Below are 24,206 nucleotides of genomic sequence, written 5' to 3' on the forward strand. Positions count from 1 at the left end.
TTCCTCTGCTGGCCACCAGGGGCGGGTGTGAGACACTCATGGCAGATCGCGGGAATCGGGATGTTTCTGGAGCTGCTGGCTAACACCTATGTGCAGAGCCAGGGCAGAAGAGTCCAGCTCCCAAGGAGGAGAAAAATGAGTGGCCAGGCTCCCAGCAGGCAGCAGAGGGAGGCCCCAGCAGACACAGGCACGTATGCACATTTCCAGGACTCCCAGGGACACCCACCCTTCAACCTTCTCACTAACCCCACTGAGATATCTGCCTCGGGGTCACTTGCAGAAGGCACGCAGCCTCGGACCAACCTCGCTGAGGGAGCCCTTTCCTCAGCCTGTCTGGGCAGGGGCGGGGTGAGGGCCCTCCCAGGAAAGTTCTCCCGTGCAACAGCAGCAGCCGCCTGCCCTCTCCCTGCAATGTCTGTTCAGCAGCCCCGTTACTAGTACTCCTTGGCCTCCTGCAACTGTGCCAGGTACTCCTCCTCCGGGGGGTTGCTGGTGCAGGCCCGGCCGTTGTTGGGGGGGAGCATAGCGTGGAGGCGGCTCCAGTCCCCCTTGCACAGGATCCAGGGCATCCTATCCAGCTTGAAGTGCAGCTCAGGTGAGAGGTCGGTACTGATGAGGTTGGGCATGCCGGCGCCCTTGCCACGGGTCAGCAGCCGGCTGTCGTCATCATAGCAGCAGTGCTGGGTGGCCAGCGTGCTGCTCTCCCCAGACAGCATGGAGCGCAGGCAGAAGCGCGCCGTGGGCTGGTAGATGTCCAGGCGCTCACGAGGGCCGCTGGCGTCCCTCCACCGGAAGCTGCGGCCCTGACGCTCGTCCTGCAGGCTCACAGGGCTGTTCATGGCCTCCAGTGGGTAGGCACATGGGCAGCTGGGCAGGTCCCGCAGCATCTGGCTCAGGTACTTGGTTAGGAAGTCGCTCTTGCAGTTCAGCCACTTCTCACAGTTGTCCACATCTGCAGAGGTCCGCAAAGTGCAGGAGGGAAGCCGGTGAGAGAGCTAGCCAGGCCGGTGTTGGGCAGGGACTGATTAAGGGCCAGTGCATGGGGAGAGAAGGCCCAGGCTCCAGCTGGTGCAAAGGTGTGGCTTGGTAGGGCCTTGGGGACAGAGAGAGGCTACCCCACACCACCCAGACAACCTGAAGCAAAAAGCTCTTGCTCAGAACAGACACGGGCCAAGGGGCTGGAGCAGTGATCCAGTGTCACGTCTTTAGGTGCTGAATGATGGGAAAGATCCTGAGATCTTGGAAAGGATCTGGGGTGGGTGGAGACAGGGACAGCAACTTTTAACCAACTGGTAAGAAGGTTTCAGTATTTTAGCCACTGCCCCATTCTTGTTCTGAACGCTGCCTTTCTCAGGCGGTCTGGCCTGGGGTGAGTCACTTGGCTGCTTTGGCCTCCTGTGGCCCTCTCTGTCTGTGCTGCTATCCTCCCCATCTCCACCTCGGGAAATGTGGCCTTTTTTAAAAAAACTATATTTTTATATAATTTTAAAATAAATTATATCCCTCAACAAAAATCTGAGGCTAAAGTACATCTGTCTGAGATTATCTTAAATAGAAGAGCTGAGGGGCCAGGCACGATGGCTCATGCCTGTAATCTCAGCACTTTGGGAGGCCAAGGCAGGAGGTAGGAGTTTGAGACCAGCCTGGCCAACATGGTGAAGTCCCGTTTCTACGAAAAAATACAAAAAGTAGCCGGGCGTGGTGGTGCATGCCCGTAATCCCAGCTACTTGGGAGGCTGAGACACGAGAATCACTTGAACCCAGGAAGTGGAGGTTGCGGTAAGCTGCGATCGCACCACTGCACTCCAGGCTGGGTGACAGAGCAAGACTGTCTCACTGTTTCACCTGGTCCCCATGGCACAGCGCAGCAGAGGCCAGGAGCCTTCATAAACCAGAAAGAGGTGCCCCCACACTCACCAGAGCCCTGCAGCAAGCAGGGAAGGGGAAAACACTACAGTCACCAAGGAACAGCAGACAGAAGAAAAATGGCCTTGGGGAGCTGGCCATGAGGGAATGCGCAGAACCTTGCTCCCCACTCCCCAGAATCTGCCTGAGCGGGTGCTGTTAACTGGGTCTTGTTTCTCGTTTCCCTTCTGTGCCCTCAACCTAATGGGATGAGCTGTCCAGTCCCGGACACTGGGGGACTGACTTTGATAGTTTGAGGCCCTGGACATCCCCAAGGGACTGGAACCTTGCCCAGGATCCAGATGCTGGGATTTGGGTTTTGACTGGGAGTGAAAGAGGAGCCTGGGAAATGGTACCACGGGAGAGGGGAAGAGACACGCATTTCCCAGGCCCACCCCTGCACTGGAAAACAAATTGCTCCTTCCTCTCTGCTCCCAAATCTTTAGGGCCTTCTTTGCAGTGCAGTGCTCACATGGGTTATGTGTGTCTTTCCCTCATGGGACCTGAGCTCCTTGAGGACAGGGACCAGGCCTCAGGCTGCTGACATCCCCTGCCCCAGCACCATGGCCAAGCACATGATGTGGGCTCAGTAGGCTCTTGCTGTGCTGAGTGCAAGCCTTATCTGCAAGGTGGGTCTCCCTGCCTTCCTTGTAGGGTGCAAGTGAGACCAAGAGACACAGACTCAGAGTGTGCAGCTGGAAGCCTGGCCCACGCCCAGCTGCCTGGAGGAGCAGAGCTGGAGTTCTGAACGCTGACCCATTTCTGACTGCACTGTATCCCCCTCCCCAGACAGACTCTGCCCAGGAGCCTCCAAGAGTGACCAAGGAATGGAAGTAAGAACGTACCCACCCCATCCTGCTGCCAGGGAGGATAGAATATGCTCTACCAGATGATCTCTAAGCTCTGCTGCTCCTGTTAAGACCTTCCCAGTAGAAATACCAGCCTGGGAAAGGCCAATGGGCTGGCTCAGAAATGTGCCAGGGCCCCCGGTTGGAGAAGCAAACCTTCCAGATGGAAGCTGTGCTCTCCGCCTCGTGGAGACAGGCCAGGTTCCTGCCGTGGAATAATACCCCACCCTCCCCTGAAAGCTTGTCCCCCAGACCACCAGGGGGCAAGCCTAGCTCCCCACTCACCTTGGTCAGGCATGTCTGTAGCATTGCCGGTTAGGAGCTGCCACTCCCCAATGCGGAGGCCCAAGGTGTCCTTGTCCTCAGTGCCTTTGGGAAAAAAGGAAGCCAGGCTGGTGGCTCCGCAGGGCACCTCGGTGCCCCGATGGGGGAAACCTCCCCCCACCTCAATAGGCTCTCAGTACCCACAGCAGCCAAAATAGGCCTGGGACAAGGCAGGACCACCATGCTTGTGAGCTTCCTGCATCCCATCTCCCAAGCCCACTCACATTCCCAGTGGACCAAGCTTCCAGCCTAAGCCACACCAGCCACTCCTATGCAGGGGTAGGGGCTCCTCTCTCACCAGAACATTTGTTTTTTTTTGTTTTTTTTTTTGAGACGGAGTCTGGCTCTGTCGCCCAGGCTGGAGTGCAGTGGCCGGATCTCAGCTCACTGCAAGCTCTGCCTCCTAGGTTTACGCCATTCTCCTGCCTCAGCCTCCCGAGTAGCTGGGACTACAGGCGCCCGCCACCTCGCCCTGCTAGTGTTTTTTTGTGTGTGTGTTTTTTGGTAGAGACGGGGTTTCACCATGTTAGCCGGGATGGTCTCGATCTCCTGACCTCATGATCCGCCCGTCTTGGCCTCCCAAAGTGCTGGGATTACAGGCTTGAGCCACCGCGCCCAGCCTCACCAGGACATTTGGGCAGGTCACAGGTACGGGTCTCGGTGGCAGCGCAGCCATAGCCACAGGGCCGAGTCCTGTGCTGGTTGCCAATGCTGCGGTTCCCACTGCAGGGAGACCAGGGACTCCACTCCTCCTGAGGCTCATAGTCTGGGTTAAGACAGGGAGCTGGGGGTGAGTGCATATAGCCCACAGGGCAAATCAGTACAAATCAGCCCAGGGCACCCTTTCCTCAGGTGGATGCAGCCCACGCCAGGGCTTCCAGCCTCATGAATGAAGCTGGGCTGGATTTCAGCTTCCACCTGCTCCCTCAACTGGGTACCCTTCTGCCGTGAACAACCTGTGCAAATGTATCAGGTGGCCCTGAAGAGACAGTATAAGCCCTAGCCACTTGTTCTGTGCCAACACAGCAATAAACAGGAAATGATACCTCGGGCTGGGAGCCATCTGACCACTATTGGTGTGACCTTGGGCAAGTCCTTCTAAATCTCTGAGCTATAGATTTTTTACTTGTTTCTTGTGTTAGGGTCTTAGCCTGTTGCCCAGGCTGGAGTGTAATGGTGTGATCATAGCTCGTTGCAGCTTTGACTTCCTGGGCTCAAGCAATCCTCCCACCTCAGCCTCCCTAGTAACTGGGACTATAGGCACCGTGCCACTAAGCCTCGCTAATTTTTTCTTTTTTTGAGACAGAGTCTCACTCTGTCACCCAGGCTGGAGTGCAGTGGCGCAATTTCAGTTCACTGTACTTCCGCCTCCCGGGGTCAAGTGATTCTCCTGCCTCAGCCTCCCATGTAGCTGGAATTACAGGCGTGTACCACCATGCCCAGCTAATTTTTAGTAGAGATGGAGTTTCACCATGTTGGCCAGGCTAGTCTCAAACTCCTGACCTCAAGTGATCCGCCTGCCTCGGCCTCCCAAAGTACTGGGATTACAGGCGTGAGCCACTGCACCTGGCTAAGCCTGGCTAATTTTTAAATTTTTTGTAGAGACAGGGTTTCGCCTTGTTGCCCAGGCCGGTCTTGAACTTCTGGGCTCAAGCGATCCTCCAGCCTCAGCCTTCCAAAATGCTGGGATTACAGGTGTGAGCCACCCACCTGGCCTGAGCTATAGTTTTTATGTCAATCAAAACCAAGGATGACAATATTTCCCTTGAACTGGAGATATTTAATAATTTTCCAGGCTGGGCTTGGTGGCTCATGCCTGTAATCCCAGCACTTCAGGAGGCTGAGGCAGACTGATCGCTTAAACTCAGCAGCTCGAGACCAGCCTGGGAAATATGGCAAAACCCCATCTCTACAAAAAATTTTTAAAAAGCTACTGAGGGCCGGGCGCGGTGGCTCAAGCCTGTAATCCCAGCACTTTGGGAGGCCGAGACAGGCGGATCACGAGGTCAGGAGATTGAGACCATCCTGGCTAACACGGTGAAACCCCGTCTCTACTAAAAATACAAAAACTAGCCGGGCGAGGTGGCGGGCGCCTGTAGTCCCAGCTACTCGGGAGGCTGAGGCAGGAGAATGGCGTAAACCCGGGAGGCGGAGCTTGCAGTGAGCTGAGATCCGGCCACTGCACTCCAGTCCGGGCGACAGAGCGGGACTCCGCCTCAAAAAAAAAAAAAAGCTACTGAGGAGGTTGAGGCAGGAGGATCATCTGAGCCAGGGAGGTTGAGGCAGCAGTGAGCTGTGATCATGCCACTGCACTCCAGCCACAGCCACTGTGTCTCACTCCACACACAGTGAGACCCTGTCTCAAAAAAAAAAAAAAAAAAAAAAGAGAATTTCCCTGTTACCCATGTTAGGAACCCACTTCTGATCTGAGGGAGCTGAAATACACTGTGGCTGGGCCCATATCCTCAGGCTGTGCAGGGCCTGAGACCCAGTGCTTTCTGTGAAACCCCCAAAATACTGAGAGCTGGTTCCACACTTCACAGACAGGCCAGCACTGGCGTCAAGAGTTTAAGGAAAATTAATGGGAGAAAAGCTGAAAAACACGGACATTTTTCCTTTTTTTTTTTTTTTTTTTAGAGACAGGGTCTCGCTCTGTCACCCAGGCTGGAGTGCAGTGGTGTAATCACGGCTCACTGCAGCCTTGACCTCCCAGGTTCAAGTGACCCTTCCGCTTCAGCCTCCAGAGTTGCTGGGACTACAGGCAGGCGCCACTATGCCCAACTAATTTTTGTGCTTTTTGTAGAGACAGGGTTTCAACATGTTGCCCAGGCTGGTCATGAACTTCTGAGCTCAAGCAGTCCACCTGCCTTGACCTCCCAAAGTGCTGGGATTACAAGGCATGAGCCACCGTGCCCGGCCAATCATGGACATTTTCTGTGAGTTTACATTATTTTAGTGAACTGGGAAGAGTCTGTCACAACCTAGTCTTAATCATAGGCACCTCTGTCCATTGACAAGATACCAGGGCTCCAAGGGAAATGGCTGCAACTATGCAAAAACACGTCTGCACCCAGAGGAAACCTGAACCACAATATGCAAAAATAAAAATCATCATCATGGCCAGGTGTGGGGTGGCTCACACCTGTAATTCCAGTACTTTGGGAGGCTGAAGTGGGCAGATTACTTGAGGTCAGGAGTTCGAGACCAGCCTGGCCAAGTTGGTGAAACCCTGTCTCTACTAAAACTACAAAAATTAGCCAGGTATGGTGGTCCACACTTGTAATCCCAGCTACTTCGGAGGCTGAGGCACCAGAATCGTTTGAACCAGGGAGGTGGAGGTTGCAGTGTGCTGAGATTGTGCCACTGCACTGCACTCCAGCCTGGGCAACAGAGTGAGACTCCACCTCGAAAAAATTTAAAAAAAAAAATCTGTCATCATGAGAGGCTAGTAGGCTTAAGGTAATATTTTCTGAACAGTTTGTGCTGTTGTTATGTCTTTTTCTAACAAAAATAATAAAAATAGCCAATACATTCTTTACTCCATGGTGGTACTGTATATGTCTTAACTCAGTACTCTCTACAGCCAACTCCATGTAGTAAAGATTATACCGGCCGGATCACGAGGTCAGGAGATCGAGACCATCCTGGCTAACACGGTGAAACCCCGTCTCTACTAAAAAAATACAAAAAACTAGCCGGGCGAGGTGGCGGGCACCTGTAGTCCCAGCTACTGGGGAGGCTGAGGCAGGAGAATGGCGTAAACCTGGGAGACGGAGCTTGCAGTGAGTTGAGATCCGACCACTGCACTCCAGCCTGGGTGACAGAGCGAGACTCCATCTCAACAACAACAGCAAAAAAAAGATTATACCGGCAGGGCACGGTGGCTCACGCCTGTCATCCCAGCACTCTGGGAGGCCGAGGCGGGCGGATCATGAGGTCAGGAGTTTGAGCCAGCCTGATCAACATGGTGAAAACCCGTCTCTACTAAAAATACAAAAATTAACTGGGCGTGGTGGCACACACCTGTAATCCCAGCTACTTAGAAGGCTGAGGCAGGAGAATTGCTTGAACCCGGGAGGCGGAGATTGCAGTGAGCCGAGATTGTGCCACGGCACTCCAACCTGGGCAACAGAGCAAGACTCTGTCTCAAAAAAAAAAAAGATGATACCATTCCCCATTCTATAGAGGAAGGATCTGAGGCACAGAGAGTTGAAGAATCTTTCCCAAGGTCACTCAGCTGGTAAGCAACACAGCCAGGAGTCAAAGTCACACATACAATCTGAAAATCAGGTCAGTCGTGAGTGATGGAATTTATAATTTCTCAATCCTTGGAAACTCACAGATGTAAATAAATATAATAGTAACAAATGTCTTTTGCTTAGAGGATATCAGGGATTTTTGTGACAGTCAAATGTTGTTTAGAAAAAAAGAAAAAAAAATGGCTGGGCACAGTGGCTCATGCCTGTAATCCCAGTACTTTGGGCGGTCGAGGTGGGAGAACTGCTTGAGCCCAGGAGTTTGAGACCAGCCTGTGCAACGTAGGGAGACCTCATCTCTACTAAAAATTAAAAAATTAGGCTGCCCTGGTGGTACGCACCTGTTGTTCCAGCTATTCCAGGGCTAAGGTGGGAGGATCGCTTGAGCCCAGGATTTTGAGGCTGCAGATCAAGTCTCAAATAAAAAAATTTAAAAAAAAAAGGAAAAACTCTGCAAGCTATTGGCAATGTTACTTCTGAGCTGATGATGGTGTTTGAACAAGGCCTAGGCTCCTGGCTTCCTCAGATGGTCTTGCCTGGGAAGCCTCCACCCTCTCCCCCACCCCCATTTCCACTCAGTACCTATAGGGGAGCAGCCTGGGGATGCCAAGATGGGGGTGCTCACCGTAGCTGACAAAATCCTTGAGGACCAAATCCCTGGGGGCCAGCCAGCCCTGCTCCCCGTTGTCTGTAGTTCCATTGAACCAGAGCGCCTCCTCTTCCTCATCTTCCTCTTTGTCCTCTTGGTCCTCACCCTCGATTTCCTCTGAAGGATAATCCTCGTCTTCCTCCTTTTGCTCCCCCTTCTCCCCCGGGGCTCTGTCTTTTTCATCTCCTTTGTAGTCTCCCCAGAGGAAGGACCAGAGGTCGGGCAGCCAGCTAAGGGTATCCTTGGGCGGGGGATCGCTGGGCTCAGCTAACAGGTCTATCTCCACCTCGGCCTGGGGATCCTCCACCACCTCGATGGTCACCTGCAGGAGACAGGCCAGGCAGGCCAGTGAGGGAGGTCTTAAAGCTGCATTCCAAGGAGAGGGGGGATCATGGGGTTAGGGCCAGAGGTGAGAGGCCCAATCTTTCCTTCAAACCAGCTGTCTTCTCTTGGCTGACATTCATGGCTAACCTTCCTGGCCTCTTAGGGCACAAGAATCACAGCTTACGGCCTGGAGGTGCATTAGAATCACCTGGGGACTCCTAATTCCCAGATGCCAGGTATGGACTGAACTGGTCTGGGCTGGGGCCAGGTATGGTGGTTCTAACACGTGCCAGGGTTGACACTCACTAGCTTAAGAGAACCTGGCTTTGAATCCCGGCTCTGCCAGCATGCAGCTGCTGGGCCTGGGCAGTTCTGAGCCTCCAATTCCTCATGGTAGGGCTGGAAGCTGAGCACTCCCGACACAGCAGCCCTCGGAGGAGCTCTCTTGCACCACATTATGGATGGAAAATAAGTAAAATAAAATCATTTATATGAAACTGAACTTCGGAAACATTATTTTTGGCTATTCAATAAAGTAACATGAGGTTCACTGAACAAAATTTGGAAAAAACCAGCAAACTATGAAGAAGAAAATGAAAATCGCCTATATTCTGGCCGGGCTCAGTGGCTCATGCCTGTAATCCCAGCACTTTGGGAGGCCGAGGTGGGCGGATGACAAGGTCAAGAGTTCGAGACCAGCCTGGCCAACATGGTGAAACCCCGTCTCTACTAAAAATACAATAATTAGCCGGGTGTGGTGGTGCACCCAGCTACTTGGGAGCCTGAGGCAGGAAAATTTCTTGAACCCAGGAGGCAGAGGTTGCAGTGAGTTGAGATCATGCCATTGCACTCCAGCCTGTGTAACAGAGTGAGACTCCATCTCGAAAGAAAAAAGAAAGTCACCTATATTCTATCACTGACAGAAAACCTTTCAGTTTTTTGCGTGTGGGTGTGTGTGTGTGTATGTGTAGGTAAGTAGAGAAAAGAAGAGAGACACTTTTAAATAATTTTAGAATTGTGTTTTATACTTTTATGGTCTTTTTTCCCCTTCTGACGAAAGTGTTTTGTAAACCGTAGCTGCTACACAAACATGCAGAATTATTATCATGAAGGACTCACCCCAGGCAGTGGAGCGTGAAACTATAATTCTGCCAGCTGCTCTCATTTCCTCTCCTATAAAGCCCTTCAGGTGGCTGTGCCCCATGCCACCAGCCCACTCCATTCCATACTGAACCCCTTCTTTAGGGCATCAGACCTGCAGGTCTTTTCCAGGAGGTCTCCTTAGATTCCTGGAATCCCTTGTAGCCTACAAAGCATTTCCCACTCACTAGGCTCACACAGCCCTGCTAGGTTGGTACTGTCTGTCTCTTGCCATGGTCTAGAGAACAAAGCCTCAAAGAGTCAAAAGACTTGCCCAAGGCCCACAGCTAGAAACTAGAGGGGCAGGTACTCTGTCCCCTGCACCACAGGGAGAGCATGGGGAGCCTGCCCTCACCCCACACAGCAGCCCCACCCTCCATACAGTCCAGGATGCAGGGTATCCTGAGCCCACCTTACCAGCCCTGCTCCTCTCTGGGTGTCTGCAGGAGCTGCTGGCCCTTCTGTGGCTCTCACCTGGATATCAGGGTTAGGGGTACTCAAGGTTGTGTTGACCAATCCCGGCAGCGTCTGCAGCTCCAGCAGCAAGGGAGTAACCTCCGGGGTCCTGGGAGGGGTGGCATTGCCTGGGGTCAGGGCTGCTGGCTCAGTGACAGTCCGGTGTCCATGTTGGTGTGGCTCTGCCTGCAGGCGGGTTCTGGGGAGCAGTGGTGCCTCCTCCTCTTCCCTCAGAGGCCTAGGATCTGGGGAGGCTGAGGCCTGAGGGAGAGAGAGGGAAGGTGAGGTAACAGGTCAGGGCTCACCCCATGGGGACCCAGAAAAGGCTGGCCAGGCAGACCCAGGAGCCCTGGGGTCTGACTGGGTCATAAACTTACCCTGTGATTTACACCTCTCTGGAGTGTGTATCTGTAATGTAAAATCTTCACACTGCCTGTCTTAAGGCCCTCAACGGGTAAGTGAGGGTGTAGCTGGTCAGACAGTGGACTATGTCCACAAAGCACTTCCATAGCAGATGCCAGTGTGAGGCAAGAAAAGGAGGGTCATTTCACAGATGAAGAAGCGGAGGCCCAAGAAGGGGAGACAGTTGTTTCAGAGAATGGTGCCCTTTGCAGACAATGTGCCTCCCACTCCCCAGGGCCCTCACAGGCCAGAGCAGAAAGGCCCTCAGGGATGCGCCGGGTCCTATCGGGGAGTGGGCAGCAGGCCTTGGTCTTTCCCTTCAGCCCGCTCCTGTCCACTCGGCCCCGCCCAGGCCATTCACATGAAGGCTGTGTTCCTCGGTGCCTCTGACCACAGTTACCTTCCTCCGCCTGCCTGCCTGGGGCCTGGCTCCTTTTTGTACTCCAGGCTGCTGGCATGGCTGACTCAGCCAGTTCATCCCTTCCAACAGCCACTGGCCATGGTGTCCTCACCGGGACAGTCCTTGCTTCAGATCAGATGGTAAGTGAAAAGCAGATCCATGTCATCTCTGACTCTTGTTCCAGCATTCATCTGCCCAGACAGTGGGGCACTAGGGCTCAGTGGCTGCCACTTACCCCCAGGCTATAGCCACTGCCCAGGTCTCTATGCCAGGGCAGAAGGAGTATGTCCCAGAGCTGCCTTATGAGTCTCCGGGGCCTGGCACCTGTGGACCCTGCTTCACTCAGGCCACACCATTGCCACCCCTCCTGTCTCATACCTGGGCAGTATGGTATGGCTGACAAACACTGGTTCTGAGAGCCAGAAAAGCTTGGATTCAAATCCCAGCTCTGCCTGTTACTAACTTCTTCAACTTGACAATATCCTCATCTGCAGATTGAGGATAATCATTCTTCCCTGCATGGACTGTGAGAATTTTATTTATCAAACATTTCCACAGCATTTACTGCACACCAGGCACTATTGTAAACACTTCGTCACTCATTTCATCCTCCCTGTCTTACATCCTCATGGTCATGCCTGACTTACAATGGAAACTAAGGCACAGAGAGGGCAAGTAACCTGCCTGAGGTTGTGCAGACATTTAGCAATAAAGCCAGGACTTAAACCAGGCAGTCTGGGCCTAAAGCCCATTCCCTTAACCTGCATGCTGTAAAGTGATAGTATTGCATCCCCTTCAAAAATCAGGGGCTTAATCAGCCTAGTTTCTCACTCTCACTGACTTTTTTTTCTTGAAAGTTTGGAAAGAGATTCAGAATCCTCTGTCTCTCCCTCTCTGACCTCCCCTTCTGCAGTGTCCAAACATCTGGCTCCAGGGATCCTGCAATAAACGCCTGGTCCCAGGGCAGCCGTGGGCCCATCTCAGCCCCAGCCTGGAGTCTCTTGCTGAGCCAAAGCCCTCTAGTCTAGACAGCAGGGTGGATGAGTGGAAGGTGGAAGGGTGAGTAATGGAACAACTCAGCCCCTTCACTGACCAATGAGGGAGGCCTGGAGCATCCCGAGCGCTGGCTTCCTGGCAGCTCCCATCCACAATTCCACCAAAGCCCTAACTGTGCCTGTGACTTTGCTCGGCATCTCCACTGTCTGCAGTCTCTGGGGCATAGAGACAGGCAGTCTCAGAGCAGCAGGTGTTCAGGGTTGTGCAGCCTTTTGGCTGATCAGGACACCCTAGCCTGATGGTGGCTGGGCCTGCCTGTGGCAGGTGGTACAGTGGTTATGCAGTGGTTCTCATCTGGGGACATTTGGCACTGTCTGGAGGTATCTGTGGTTGTCACAGCTAGAGGGGAGTTTCTACTAGCATCTAGTAGGCACAGGCCAGGGATGCTGCCACACAGCCTGCAGGGCACAAGGCCACCCCACAAGAGTCATCCAACCCAAATGTGAACAGTGCTGTAGTTAAGAAAGCATGCCAGGCCGGGCGCGGTGGCTCAAGCCTGTAATCCCAGCACTTTGGGAGGCCGAGACGGGCGGATCACGAGGTCAGGAGATCAAGACCATCCTGGCTAACCCGGTGAAACCCCGTCTCTACTAAAAAATACAAAAAACTAGCCGGGCGAGGTGGCGGGCGCCTGTAGTCCCAGCTACTCGGGAGGCTGAGGCAGGAGAATGGCGTAAAACCCGGGAGGCGGAGCTTGCAGTGAGCCGAGATCCGGCCACTGCACTCCAGCCTGGGCGACAGAGCGAGACTCCATCTCAAAAAAAAAAAAAAAAAAAAAAAAAAAAAAAGAAAGCATGCCCTAGGCCAGGCACGGTGGCTCACGCCTGTAATCCTAGCACTTTAGGAGGCTGAGGCGGGTGGATCACTTGAGGTCAGGAGTTTCAGACCAGCCTGGCCAACATGGTGAAACCCTGTCTCTACTAAAAATACAAAAAAAAAAAAAAATTAGCTGGTGGCAGGTGTCTGCAGTCCCAGCTACTCAGGAGGCTGAGGCAGAGAATCGCTTGAACTGAGGCGGCGGAAGTTTCAGTGAGCCGAGATCACACCATTGCACTCCAGCCTGGGCAACAGAGTGAGAATCCGTCTCAAAACAAAACAAAACAAACAAACAAACAAACAAACAAACAAACAAAAAAAACAGAAAAAAGAAAAGAAAAGAAAGAAAAAAAGAAAAGAAAAGCAAGCATGCTGTAGATTGGGCTGCCTGGTCTGAGTTCTGCTGGCAGCCTGGCATCTTACCTGTGGGGCCCTAGTAGAAGAGAAGCCTCTGTGAGCGTCTACATCTGCAAAATGGGAATGACGACAGGACTAAGCCTGGCCCAGGCCCTGCTACCCAGTAGGTGCTCAAAATGCTCATTTCCAGCCCTCTCTACCCACTCCTTTCCCTGGTGCCCAGTCAGACCATAGGGTGGGCAAAGGCCAGAGAGGTCTTGGCCAAGTGTCGCAGCCACACTTGCCGCCTTTCCTCTCTTGGAGCTTCCCTCTCTGTGCATCGGCCCTTGCGGAACTCCTGGGAGTGGAAAGAGATGTGGGGAATGTCTCATCTTAGTTTGGGTTCTCTCGAAGCCCACCCTGACACAAGGGTTCCAGTGCAGGTGGTTCCATTGGAAAGTGGCCCCAGGAGATGCCAGAAGAGGATAGGGAAGCCAGACAGGGAAGGGAAGGTGGCAGTCAAGGATGCAGTCAAGCAGCGACCGTGATGGCCATCTGCAGCCAATCCCCCCAGGCTCCTCTGATACCCCTCAAGCAGAGAGAGAGCTAGGGATTTATCTGGCAACTCCAGCAGTCCTGGGTTAAAGGCTCTGGGGCTAGAAGGGAGGATCTGCTCTCCAGACACTTCAAGTGAGCCATGTACAGCTCCCAGCAGGGCTGAGGGGATCAGGGCCGGGCATCCAGAGACCCAGCCCAGAGCCAACCTCCGGGCACATCTTACACACCAGGCCTTCCTACACAATTTCTGTACCATCTGTCACTTTTTCCAACTCGAAGGTAAGTTCTATGCAGACAGGAATTTTGTGTGCTTTGTTCACTGTGGGATACTGTGCTGAGCACTGTGCCTGATACATTATAGGAGCGCAAGAAATCACTGCCACGTAAACAGATGAACACCAGCAACCCTGAGGGGCGAGTGTGATCATCTTTATGTTAAAAATGAGGCTATGGAGGCTCAGGGAGGGTAGGGGACTTACATAAGGTCTTAAAGGTTACAATAAGAGAACTAGGATTCAGCTCAGCCTGGCCTGATCTCAACACCTATGCACTGGTACACACCATGCATGCGTGGACAGACACTGGGGACAGTAACCCCTCGTGGGCCACCACCTTCTGTCTTCACAGAGCAGTTCCACTTTCATCATCTCAGCTGAATGTGGTGGAAATGAGTTCAGGCTGGAGTCCACATGACCAGGTTCAATCCCAGCGTATACACCTACTAGCTGCATGACCTCCGGCAGGTTACTGAATCTGCCTTAGCTCCTTCCTCTGTAATTTAGCAAAACACCAGCGCCTGTCTCATAGGGTTGTTGAATTAGAATAGTACCTTGGAGGTGGTAAGCATGCAAAGAACGTAACCCGGAGGTGGCGACAGATGGTACTTAGAAGGCAGACAGGAGCCATCGGGGGCACCCCCTTTGCCAGACAATGTGCCAGTTCTTTACACCTCATTCAGATCCTCCGAACGCTGCTGCAAAATCCCTCGGCAGGTGTATTCTCACGACATTCTGAGGGGAATTCGGAGGCTCCAGGTTGTTGAAGAACTCTAGCCCTATCTCACAAGACCACCTCTCTCCATCTTCTAAGCTTACATGTGGAGTTGCATGCATGTCCAGACACACAAGGCCATTCTTTTGGGGGGTGGTGTCACTGCTCAAATAGAGATACATCCTGAGGTACATCTTCACCAGTTCTTTCTCTCTCTCTCTCACCCCTGAGCTTACCTTCCCAGGCTTGGCCAGGCAGCCCCTGACCCATGTGTTTCCAGTTAACACAACAGAGTCCCGATCCCCACAGACCCTTACTGCATTGCACGAGCCCGCCTGCCAACCTGTTTCAGCCCCTTCACAGTTCCCTGTTCTCCCTTCTCCTTTGTGCCTCAGGCATCAGAAACTGTTTTGGATAATTAAATTCATTCACTAAATGCAGGTCCTGTAGCCCTAGCTGCTGAAGCCCAGGCCCACCACAGACAGCCAGGCTGCACACTAAGTCATGCTGGCGGGAGGTGCTGGAGACCCAGCACACAACAGCAATTGCCTCTTTAGCCAGGCCTGAGACGCTGCATACAACAGCAATTGCCTCTTTAGTCAGGCCTCTTTAGCCACAGGCAGAGGAATAGGGCTGGATTTCATTCTCCCTCAACTACCTTCCTGATTGGTAAGTACTATTCTTTTTTTTTTTTTTTTGGAGATGGAGTCTCACTGAGTCACCAAGACTGTAGTGCAGTGGCGCGATCTCGGCTCACTGCAAGCTCCAGCTGCCGGGTTCACGCCATTCTCCTGCCTCAGCCTCCAGAGTAGCTGGGACTACAGGTGCCCGCCACCACACCCGGCTAATTTTTTATATTTTTTAGTAGAGACAGGGTTTCACAGTGCTGGCCAGGATGGTCTCGATCTCCTGACCTTGTGATCCGCCCACCTTGGCTCCCAAAGTGCTGGGATTACAGGCTTGAGCCACTGTGCCCGGCCAGGTAAGTACTATTCTCTTTTTTAAGACCGAGTCTTGCTATGTTGCCCAGACTGGCCTCGATATTCCTGGGCTCAAATAATCCTCCCACCTCAGCCTCCTGAGCAGCTGGGATTAGGTATATACTATTCTAATCCAACCCACCCCGGCACCCAGTGGAGGCTGCAAAGCTCCTCACTGTAATAAGAGTAGCGCTGACCAAGCATACTACTCCCAGCACAGGGCCGGCTTCATGGTGTGCAACCTGTGTCTTTGCACCGAGCCCCGTATTTAGTTTAACGCCCTGCTGTTGCCCTTTGGAAATACTTAAGAAGCCCCACGTTTTCTTTTCTTTTCTTTCTTTTTTAGATGGAGTCTCACTCTGTCGCCCAGGCTGGAGTGCAGTGGCACAATCTCGGCTCACTGCAAGCTCCACCTCCCAGGTTCACGCCATTCTCCTGCCTCAGCCTCCCGAGTAGCTGGGACTACAGGCGCCCGCCACCACGCCCAGTTCATTTTTTGTATTTCTAGTAGAGACGGGGTTTCACCGTGTTAGCCAGGCTGGTCTCCATCTCCTGATTTCGTGATCTGCCCGCCTCAGCCTCCCAGAGTGCTAGGATTACAGGTGTGAGCCACCGCGCCTAGCCAAGAAGCCCCATGTTTTCATTCGGTACTGGGCCCCACAAAAAATATGGCCAGTTGGCTTTCCAAGGTAAAGGCAATAAAAAAAAAAAGAGAAAGAAAAGTAAACCAAAAAAACGTAGCCAGTTTTTCCGATCACCCTATATGTACAGACTCACTGGATTCTCACAACAATGCTTTAGGTAGGTGTGAGCATCATCATCACTTCATAGACAATGCAGCCAAGGATCAGAGGGGTAAAGTAACTTGCCTGGAGTCACACAGCTAGGGGCTGGCAGAGTGGGATTTGATGTCAGTGGTCTGGCTGGAGTCTGTGCTCTTAAGCCTTGTACTTTGCTAACTCCAGGCAGTGGCTGCACCTTCTGGTTTGCCGCCTGCTGCTCTGCAGTGCTGAATGTGCTGGATGAACAAAACACTATACAGGATGTTCAACTCTCCACATCCATCCTTCCCTTTGATCCTCATAACAACCTGAGACTGAGATTGGAGAGGCTGGAGACTTGCCTGGGGCCTCTGAACAGCCAAGCTTCCAGGCCCCATTCCTGTCTTTCCCTCTCTCCCTCCCTGGGGTTTCCAACCCTTTAGAGACAGAATGGTCTGGAGGTATAAGGAAGGCCATAGTTGAGGTCCAGGGAGGTGGACAGCTGCAGGAGAAGGCTAGCAGGTGAGGCCACAGGCTTGGCACCACACAGACCTAGGTTCTAGTTCTCCCCGGCACTCTCTCACTGATTGGGCTAGAAAGACCCCGCAACCAAATAAAGTCAGCCTTTAGGAAATACATCCTTCTCATTGCCATCCACCTGGCAGGTGAGACCTTGTATCGCTCCTGCAATCCAGCCCCTGCTTCCAGGCAACTGGCTGGACAATGGACCAGGACTGAATTGCTGGGCAGGCACCCCCACCATGTGCATGACACTGCCTCAGCTTTCTCAGGGACCCCAGGCTCCTTCCTCTGCCCTTAGTTCTGTCTCAGCCCATACCCTCAACAAGTGCTTCTTTCATGGCCATTTAACCCCTGCTGCAGCAGCATGAACCACCCCCACCCCGCCCCAGGTGGGCCAGTCCTTCCAGACTGGAACAGCAGTCCTCTCTCAGTTCTCCTCTGTTTATTTGTTTATTTATTTATTTATTTTTAAACAGAGATAGCGTCTCACTCTGCAGCTCAGGCTGCAGTGCAGTGGCATGACCTCGGCTCACTGCAACCTCTGCCTCCCGGGCTCAAGCGATTCTCCTGTTTTAGCCTCCCAAGTAGCTGGGATTACAGGTGGCTGCCACCATGCCCAGCTAATTTTTTTTTTTTTTTTTTTTTTTTTGTATTTTTAGTAGAGACAGGGTTTCACTATGTTGGCCAGGCTGGTCTCCAACTCCTGACCTCCACCTTGGCTTCCCAAAGTGCTGGGATTACAGGCATGAGTCACTGTGCCTGGACCTTTTTTTTTTTTTTTTTTTTTTTGAGATGGAGTCTCACTCTGTCACCCAGGCTGGGGTTGCAGTGGCACAATCTCGGCTCACTGCAACCTCACCTCCTGGGTTCAAGTGATTCTCATGCCTCAGCCTCCCAAGTAGCTGGGATTACAGGCACCTGCCACTAAGCCCTGCTAATTTTTTTATTTTTAGTAGAGATGGGGTTTCACCATGTTGGCCAGGCTGGTCTTGAACTCCTGACCTCAGGTGATCCACCTGCTTTGGCCTCCCAAAGTGCTAGTACAGGTGTGATCCACCGCCCAGCGTTTTTTTTTTTTTTTTTTTTTTTTTTTTTTTTTTTTTTTTTTAAATAAAGACAGAGTCTCACTCTGTAGCCCAGGCTGGAGACCACTGGTGCAATCATAGGTTACAGGAGTTGTGAACTCCTGGTCTCAAGTAATCCTCCTACCTTGGCCTTCCAAAGTGCTGGGATTATAGGCGTGAGCCACCACGCCCAGCCTCTCTTGCCTAATTCTACCCCCTCAATCCCTTTGTGGCACCAAGTCCCCAGCTCTTCTTTCTCTCATGCCAAGGTCTTCCCTAGCCTGCCAGGGACGTGGTGGGTGCCAGGTTTAGGTGCCCAGAGGCTCTGGAATTAAGCAAAACTGAGTGGGGATCCTGGTTCACCACATACTAACCTTGGGTTAGTTATTGGGCCTGCTGTCAGTTTCCTCATCTCTAAAATGATAACAAGACAAGGAACACACATGGCGGCTGTTTGAGTGGTGTTCTCATCCTAACTAGAACAGAAAATACCCAGGACAGAGCTGGGTCACTCTGTGCCTGATCAGCACTCAACAAATTGGCCTCAGCCTTTTTTTTTTTTTTTTTTTAAGACAGGGTCTTTCTCTGTTGCCCAGGATGGAGTACAGTGGTGCATTCATAGCTCAGTGCAGCCTCAAACTCCTAGTGATCCTCCCATCCACCCTCCAACTAGCTAGCACTATAGGCATGCACCACCCATGCCTGGCTTGGCCCAGCCTCTTTAATTTAATTAATTTATGTATTTGAAGACAGGGTCGGCCAGACGCGGTGGCTCGCGCCTGTAATCCCAGAACTTTGGGAGGCCAAAAGGGACAGATCATCTGAGGTCGGGAGTTCAAGACCAGCCTGACCAACACGGCTACTTTAAAAGTACAAAATTGGCCGGGCATGGTGGCACATGCCTGTAATCCCAGCTACTCAGCAAGGCTGAGGCAGGAGAATCGCTTGAACCCAGGAGGCAGAGGTTGCAGTGAGCCAAGACTGCGCCATTGCTCTCCAGCCTGGGCAACAAGAACGAAATTTCATCTCAACAAAGAAGACAGGGTCTCACTCTGTCACCCAGGCTGGAGTGTAGTGGTACAATCAGTCATGACTTACTGCAGCCTCAAACTCCTGGGCTTAAGCGATTCTCCCACCTCAGCCCCTAGTAGCTGGGAATACAGGTGCGTGCCATCATGTTTGACTAATTTTTGTATTTTTAGTAGAGACAGGGTTTCTCCATGTTGCCCAGGCTGATCTTGAACTCCTGACCTCAAGTGATCCACCCTCCTCCGCCTCCCAAAGTGCTGAGATTACAGGTGTGAGCCACTGCGCCCAGCCTGGTCAGTTGTTTGTGATACACCACCCAAGTCCCTAGAATAGCAATCTGCATTCTCTCAACATGACTCCTTAAACTAACACCTTTGCCATAGACAGCTTTAACACAAATCATGCAGACTCATGGAACGATGTCAGAGCTGGACAGGACCATAACGATGACTTAGGCTCTCTTGGCTCTCGTTTTTCATTTTATTTATTTATTTTTGAAAAAGGGTCTTGCTTTGTCACCCAGGCTGGAGTGCAGTGGCACGATCTCAGCTCACTGCAACCTCCGCCTCCTGGGCTCAGGAGATCCTCCCACCTCAGCCTCCTGAGTAGCTGAGACTACAGGGGTGCACCATCACGCTCAGCTAATTTTTGTATTTTTGTGGGGGTAGAGATGGGTTTTCGCCATGTTGCTCAGGCTGGTCTTGAACTCCTGGGCTCAAGCAATTCTCCCACCTTGGCCTCCCAAAGTGCTGGGATTACAGGTGTGAGCCACCGTGCAGGCCCCTCTTTTTAAATGTGAGAAATCATCCGAGGTGAGTCACACATGCAGTAATGACCCACTGGGATCAGAACTCCAAGCCCTAGACTCCAAGCTCTGCTTTTTCACTGTGACACTAATTTGTTTTCACGTGTTTCTGATGACTCTGCCAGGCTTTGTACTGGAACTGAGGATATGATTTTGGCTCTGAAATAACTCATCCTCTAGGGTGTTCTTGTTAGGGGAAGATTTGGCAAACATGCTAAAAATAATTACAATACAAAGCAGTAAGTACTAAAATAGAAAGTATTCATGCCAAGTGAGCAGAAACAATGCCAATTTAGTTAATTTTATTATCACTGTCATCTCTGTGTGGGAGGAGGGACTGGCGAGAGGCCTCATCTGTCTACAACAGTCATTCTCCACTATGGGCAGTGGGGATGGGGTGTCCTACAGGAAGCATGTGGAGTGTCTGGTCCTGGTGGGGAGGCGCGTGCTACAGGCACCTAGTGGGTAGAGGCCAGGAATGCTTCTAAACATTCTATAATGCATACAACAACAGCCCCTACCACAAAGAATTATATGGCCCAAAATGACAAGGGTGCTGAGGCTGAGAAGAGCCAGTCTAAAGGATGCATTTTCAATAGGGGCAATAAGTAGATCTTGTGAGAGACCAAAAAGTCTTAAGATATTACAATGGTTTGTGACATTCCAAAGGGCCATAATACATAAACAGACAGTATATCTGTGGTATTAAAATGTCATGGGGAAGTCGGGCGTGGTGGCTCATGCCTGTAAGCCCAGCACCTTGGGAGGCCAAGGCAGATGGATCACTTGAGGTCAGGAGTTTCAGACCAGCCTGGTCAACACGGTGAAACCCCATCTCTACTGAAAAAATACAAAAACTAGCTGCGCGTGGTGGCAGGCATCTGTAATCCCTGCTACTTAGGAGGCTGAGGCAGGAAAATCACTTGAACTTGGGAGGTGGAGGATGCAGTGAGCCAAGATCAAGCAAGACTCCATGTCAAAAAAAAAAAAAAAAAATTCGGCCGGGCATGGTGGCTCACGCCTGTAATCCCAGCACTTTGGGAGGCTGAGGCAGGTGGATCACGAGGTCAGGAGCTCAAGACCAGCCTGGCCAAGATGGTGAAACCCCATCTCTACTAAAAATACAAAAATTAGCCAGGAGCGGGGGCAGGCGCCTGTTATCTCAGCTACTCAGGAGACTGAGGCAGGAGAATAGCTTGAACCCGGGCGACAGAAGTTGCAGTGAGCCAAGATTGTGCCACTGCACTCCAGCCTGGGCGATAGAGTGAGGCTCTGTCTAAAAAAAAAAAAAAGGAAAAAAGGAAGAATAGCCGGGCACCATGGCTCACACCCGAAATACCAGCACTTTGGGAGGCTGAGGCAGGAGGATTGCTTGAGCCCAGAAGTTCAAGACCAGCCTAGGAGACATAGTGAGACATCATCTCTACAAAATAGAAAACAAAAAGATTAGCCAGGTGTGGTGGTGCATGCCTCCGGTCCCAGGTACCCAAGAGGCTGAGGCTGGAAGATCGATTGAGTCTGGGAGGTTGAGGCTACAGTGAGCTACGATTACACCACCGCACTCCAGCCTGGGTGACAGAGAGAGACCCTGTCTGAAAAAAGAAAAAAGAAAAAAAAAAGAGAGAGAAAGAAAAGGAAGGAAGGAAGGGAAGGAAGGGAAACAAGGGAAACGAGAAGGAAGGAAGGAAGGAAGGAAGGAAGGAAGGAAGGAAGGAAGGAAGGAAGGAAGGAAGGAAGGAAGGGAGGAAAAATGGCAAAATGGGAAGAACTATTCTAGCCTCCTACAGCTCAGTGGATGGAAGGACCCAGGACCCAAGACCTGAGGCCACCTGCCACACAGGCCTGCTCCTGCACACCCTAATACAAGTCTGGCTGTCTCTGTGCCCATGGGAATGAACGTCCGCTGCATTCCAGGGGGCAATAAGCTGGACTGTAGACCCCTCAGTGACTGGAAGACACGGGGTTTGACAGACCATAGCTTCTCTCCATGGCGAACACCACTCTTCCATCTCATTACTGTTTTATACCCCAACGCCCACCCACAGTCCACGACAGCGCCAGTCTCGGGCTGGCCACCCCTGCCAGTAGCTGGAGAGCCCCACTGTGCCTCCGCTTGTCTCATGGAAGGGGCTCACCTGACCGTCTGAACCTCAGCGGCCCCGGCCCGCCACTCCGCAAAGCGCCAGCTTCCTCGCACCGGCGGGACTCCCCTCCGAGCCAGCGAGCACCTGGACAGGCGGCTGCAGGAAAGGTTCGCTCAGGGCGAGGAAGCCTGGCCACCGCCGAGTGTCGGCCACCTCACTCCGCACAGAAGTCAAACTTGTCCCCCGGCGGGTCCGCAGCAGCCGGTCTCGCGGCCATGCGCGGGGAGTGGGAGCCCCGAGGTCCGGCGCACCTGGCCAGCGCTCGGTGTCCGGGAGCTTCCGGCCGGCCCTGGCCCCTCTCTCTCTCCCTCGGGGGGTCGCTGCCTCTGTATGTCCCGGTCCCGCTCCCCGCACGGCCAGAGCCGGTGGCTCGGGGAGGAGGGACCGCGCGCGCCGCAGCCCGGTGCCGCCGCCCCTCACCTCCGCCAGCCTCGTGCGGCTCCCAGGCCCGGGTCCGTGGCGCCGCGGCTTGCTCACGGGGAGCCCTGGCGCCACGGCCAGCAGCGCCGCCAGCAGCAGCACGCAGAGGAGCAGCCCGGCTCGGTCGCGGAGCGCACGCATCGTCTCGGTCCCGAGGCCGCTCTGCCTGCGCCTCTGCCCGCGGCCGCGAACCCAGTCGCGCCCAGCCTCGCCTCCTCCGGGGGCGGGACCTGGGGATCCTGAGGGGCGCGCGCGGCGGGGGGCGCGCAGCTCGCACAGCCTCTCCGGCCCCTGCCCCTCGCGTGGGCGTCCGCACAGCTCTGGTGTCAGCCCACCTGGACGTCCCTCGCTGTCCTCGGAGGGGACCCTCAGCGCTCCCCGACCCATCTGGGCCCTGCGGGCGGCTGTCTTTGATCTGGCCGCCTCCCCGCCCTCAGTCCCCGCCGCTGTCGCCGTCGCAGCCCCCGGCGAATTCCTGCTGGCGAGAAGCTGCGGCCCGGCGCGCTCCGGCCCCTCGCTGCGACCTGCGGGGCCCTGAGGGTCCGACGCCACCTCTGCCCTCCCCTACCGCGCTCCGACTGCGACCTGGACCGGCGGTGCCGCGCGGGCGAGGGGGGCGCAGCCTGACGGGAGAGCGGTGCGAGTCTTCGGATGCCGGGCAGATGTTTGGTTGCGCCGCCAGGAAGGATTGCTGGGGAGGAAGCCAAGGCTCTTCCCAGTCTACTGCGGGAGGTGGAGACCAGAGCAGAGGCAAAAGCCAGCACCTGCCACTCTGCGCCCAGTGTCCTCGGAATGTTCTCAGAGCACTTTTAAAAACCGGAGAGCCGGCCGGTGGCTCACGCCTGTAATCCCAGCACTTTGGGAGGCCGAGGCAGGAAGATCACTTGAGGTCAGGAGTTGAGACCAGCCTGGCCAACATGTTGAAACCCCGTCTCTACTAAAAATACAAAAATTAGCCGGGCGTGGCGGCGCGCACTCGTAGTCCCAGCGGGTGGGAGCCCCGAGGTCCGACGCACTTGGCCCACACACAGGTGGGAGAATCGCTTGAATCTGCGAGGTTGCAGTGAGCCGAGATTGCACCACTGCACTCCAACCTAGGCGACAGAGTGAGACCCTGTCTCGGAAAACAAAACAGGAGAAAGTTGAGACTCAGATGCGAGGATAAAGTCCCAAAAGGACAGCCAGGAGTCTGGGGGTCGCCTAGTGGTATCCTGGGTGAAAGAGTGAAACTGCCCACTTCCTCCAGTGGGACCCTTGGTGCAGGGATCCTCACGTAGGCCAGCAGGGTCACCAAGATGGCCTGCCTCTGAGCAACCGACACAAAACCTCAGCTTATGGCAAAGATCAGGAACTCTGAGAGGCAGTGCCAATCTTACAGCCTGGATGAGGCAGCTAGGGAATGTGAACGAAGTGACATTGAATCTGCGAGGCTTCAGTGAGCCGAGATTGCACCACTGCACTCCAACCTAGGCGACAGAGTGAGACCCTGTCTCAGAAAACAAAACAGGAGAAAGGTAGGGAGAGGGGCAGGGACAGGTCGGTGAGAAGCAGTCACAAGGCATTGGGGACATGCCCACCCAGGGGCCATAGCAGGGCGCACGAAGGATGAATCAAGTTTCAGGGCAGGATTGATGGATCCCCAGGAGTGTTAGAGAGGATGAACAGCAAGCCCAGCTACTGGCGTAAACTGCTGGGTCTGGGTCAAGTTAGAGTAAGACTGGGGGTGGGACTGTGCTTTTCCGGAACTACTCCTATTCCCAGGGGCACAGCTGTAGGGTTTAAACGGTGCCTCACAGGGATGACAACCTGGGTCTGAATTCGGCCATGGGGATTGGAGTCTTTCACCATTTACCAAGTAGGTGATATTATTGGACAAATTATTTGACGTCTTCGTGCTCTTGTCATCTGTAAAGGTGTGGGGGCCCGGGAGCAGGAGGGGTTACCCATCTCACCTGGGCACCAAGTGTGAGAAGTGTGAGTAAGTGAGAAGTAAATGTGAGTAAATGAGAAGCCATGTTTCC

The 24,206-nt window shown here is 53.4% G+C and overlaps 1 protein-coding gene across 1 annotated transcript; it reads right to left on the reverse strand.

Annotated features, from left to right (window-relative positions):
- On the reverse strand, window positions 1-22,343 carry ISM2 (isthmin 2). The gene is made up of 6 exons (XM_010382724.2): window positions 22,186-22,343; window positions 9,921-10,163; window positions 7,959-8,304; window positions 3,703-3,843; window positions 3,039-3,122; window positions 1-952 (listed from the first exon to the last, which is right to left on the reverse strand). The coding sequence occupies exons 1-6, from the start codon at window positions 22,324-22,326 to the stop codon at window positions 435-437; spliced, it is 1,473 nt and encodes a 490-aa protein (XP_010381026.2). The 5' UTR covers window positions 22,327-22,343; the 3' UTR covers window positions 1-434.
- Between the last annotated feature and the right edge of the window lie 1,863 nt (window positions 22,344-24,206).

This window comes from Rhinopithecus roxellana, chromosome 5 (genome assembly GCF_007565055.1).
Source record: "Rhinopithecus roxellana isolate Shanxi Qingling chromosome 5, ASM756505v1, whole genome shotgun sequence".
NCBI classification, from domain to species: Eukaryota; Metazoa; Chordata; class Mammalia; order Primates; family Cercopithecidae; genus Rhinopithecus; species Rhinopithecus roxellana.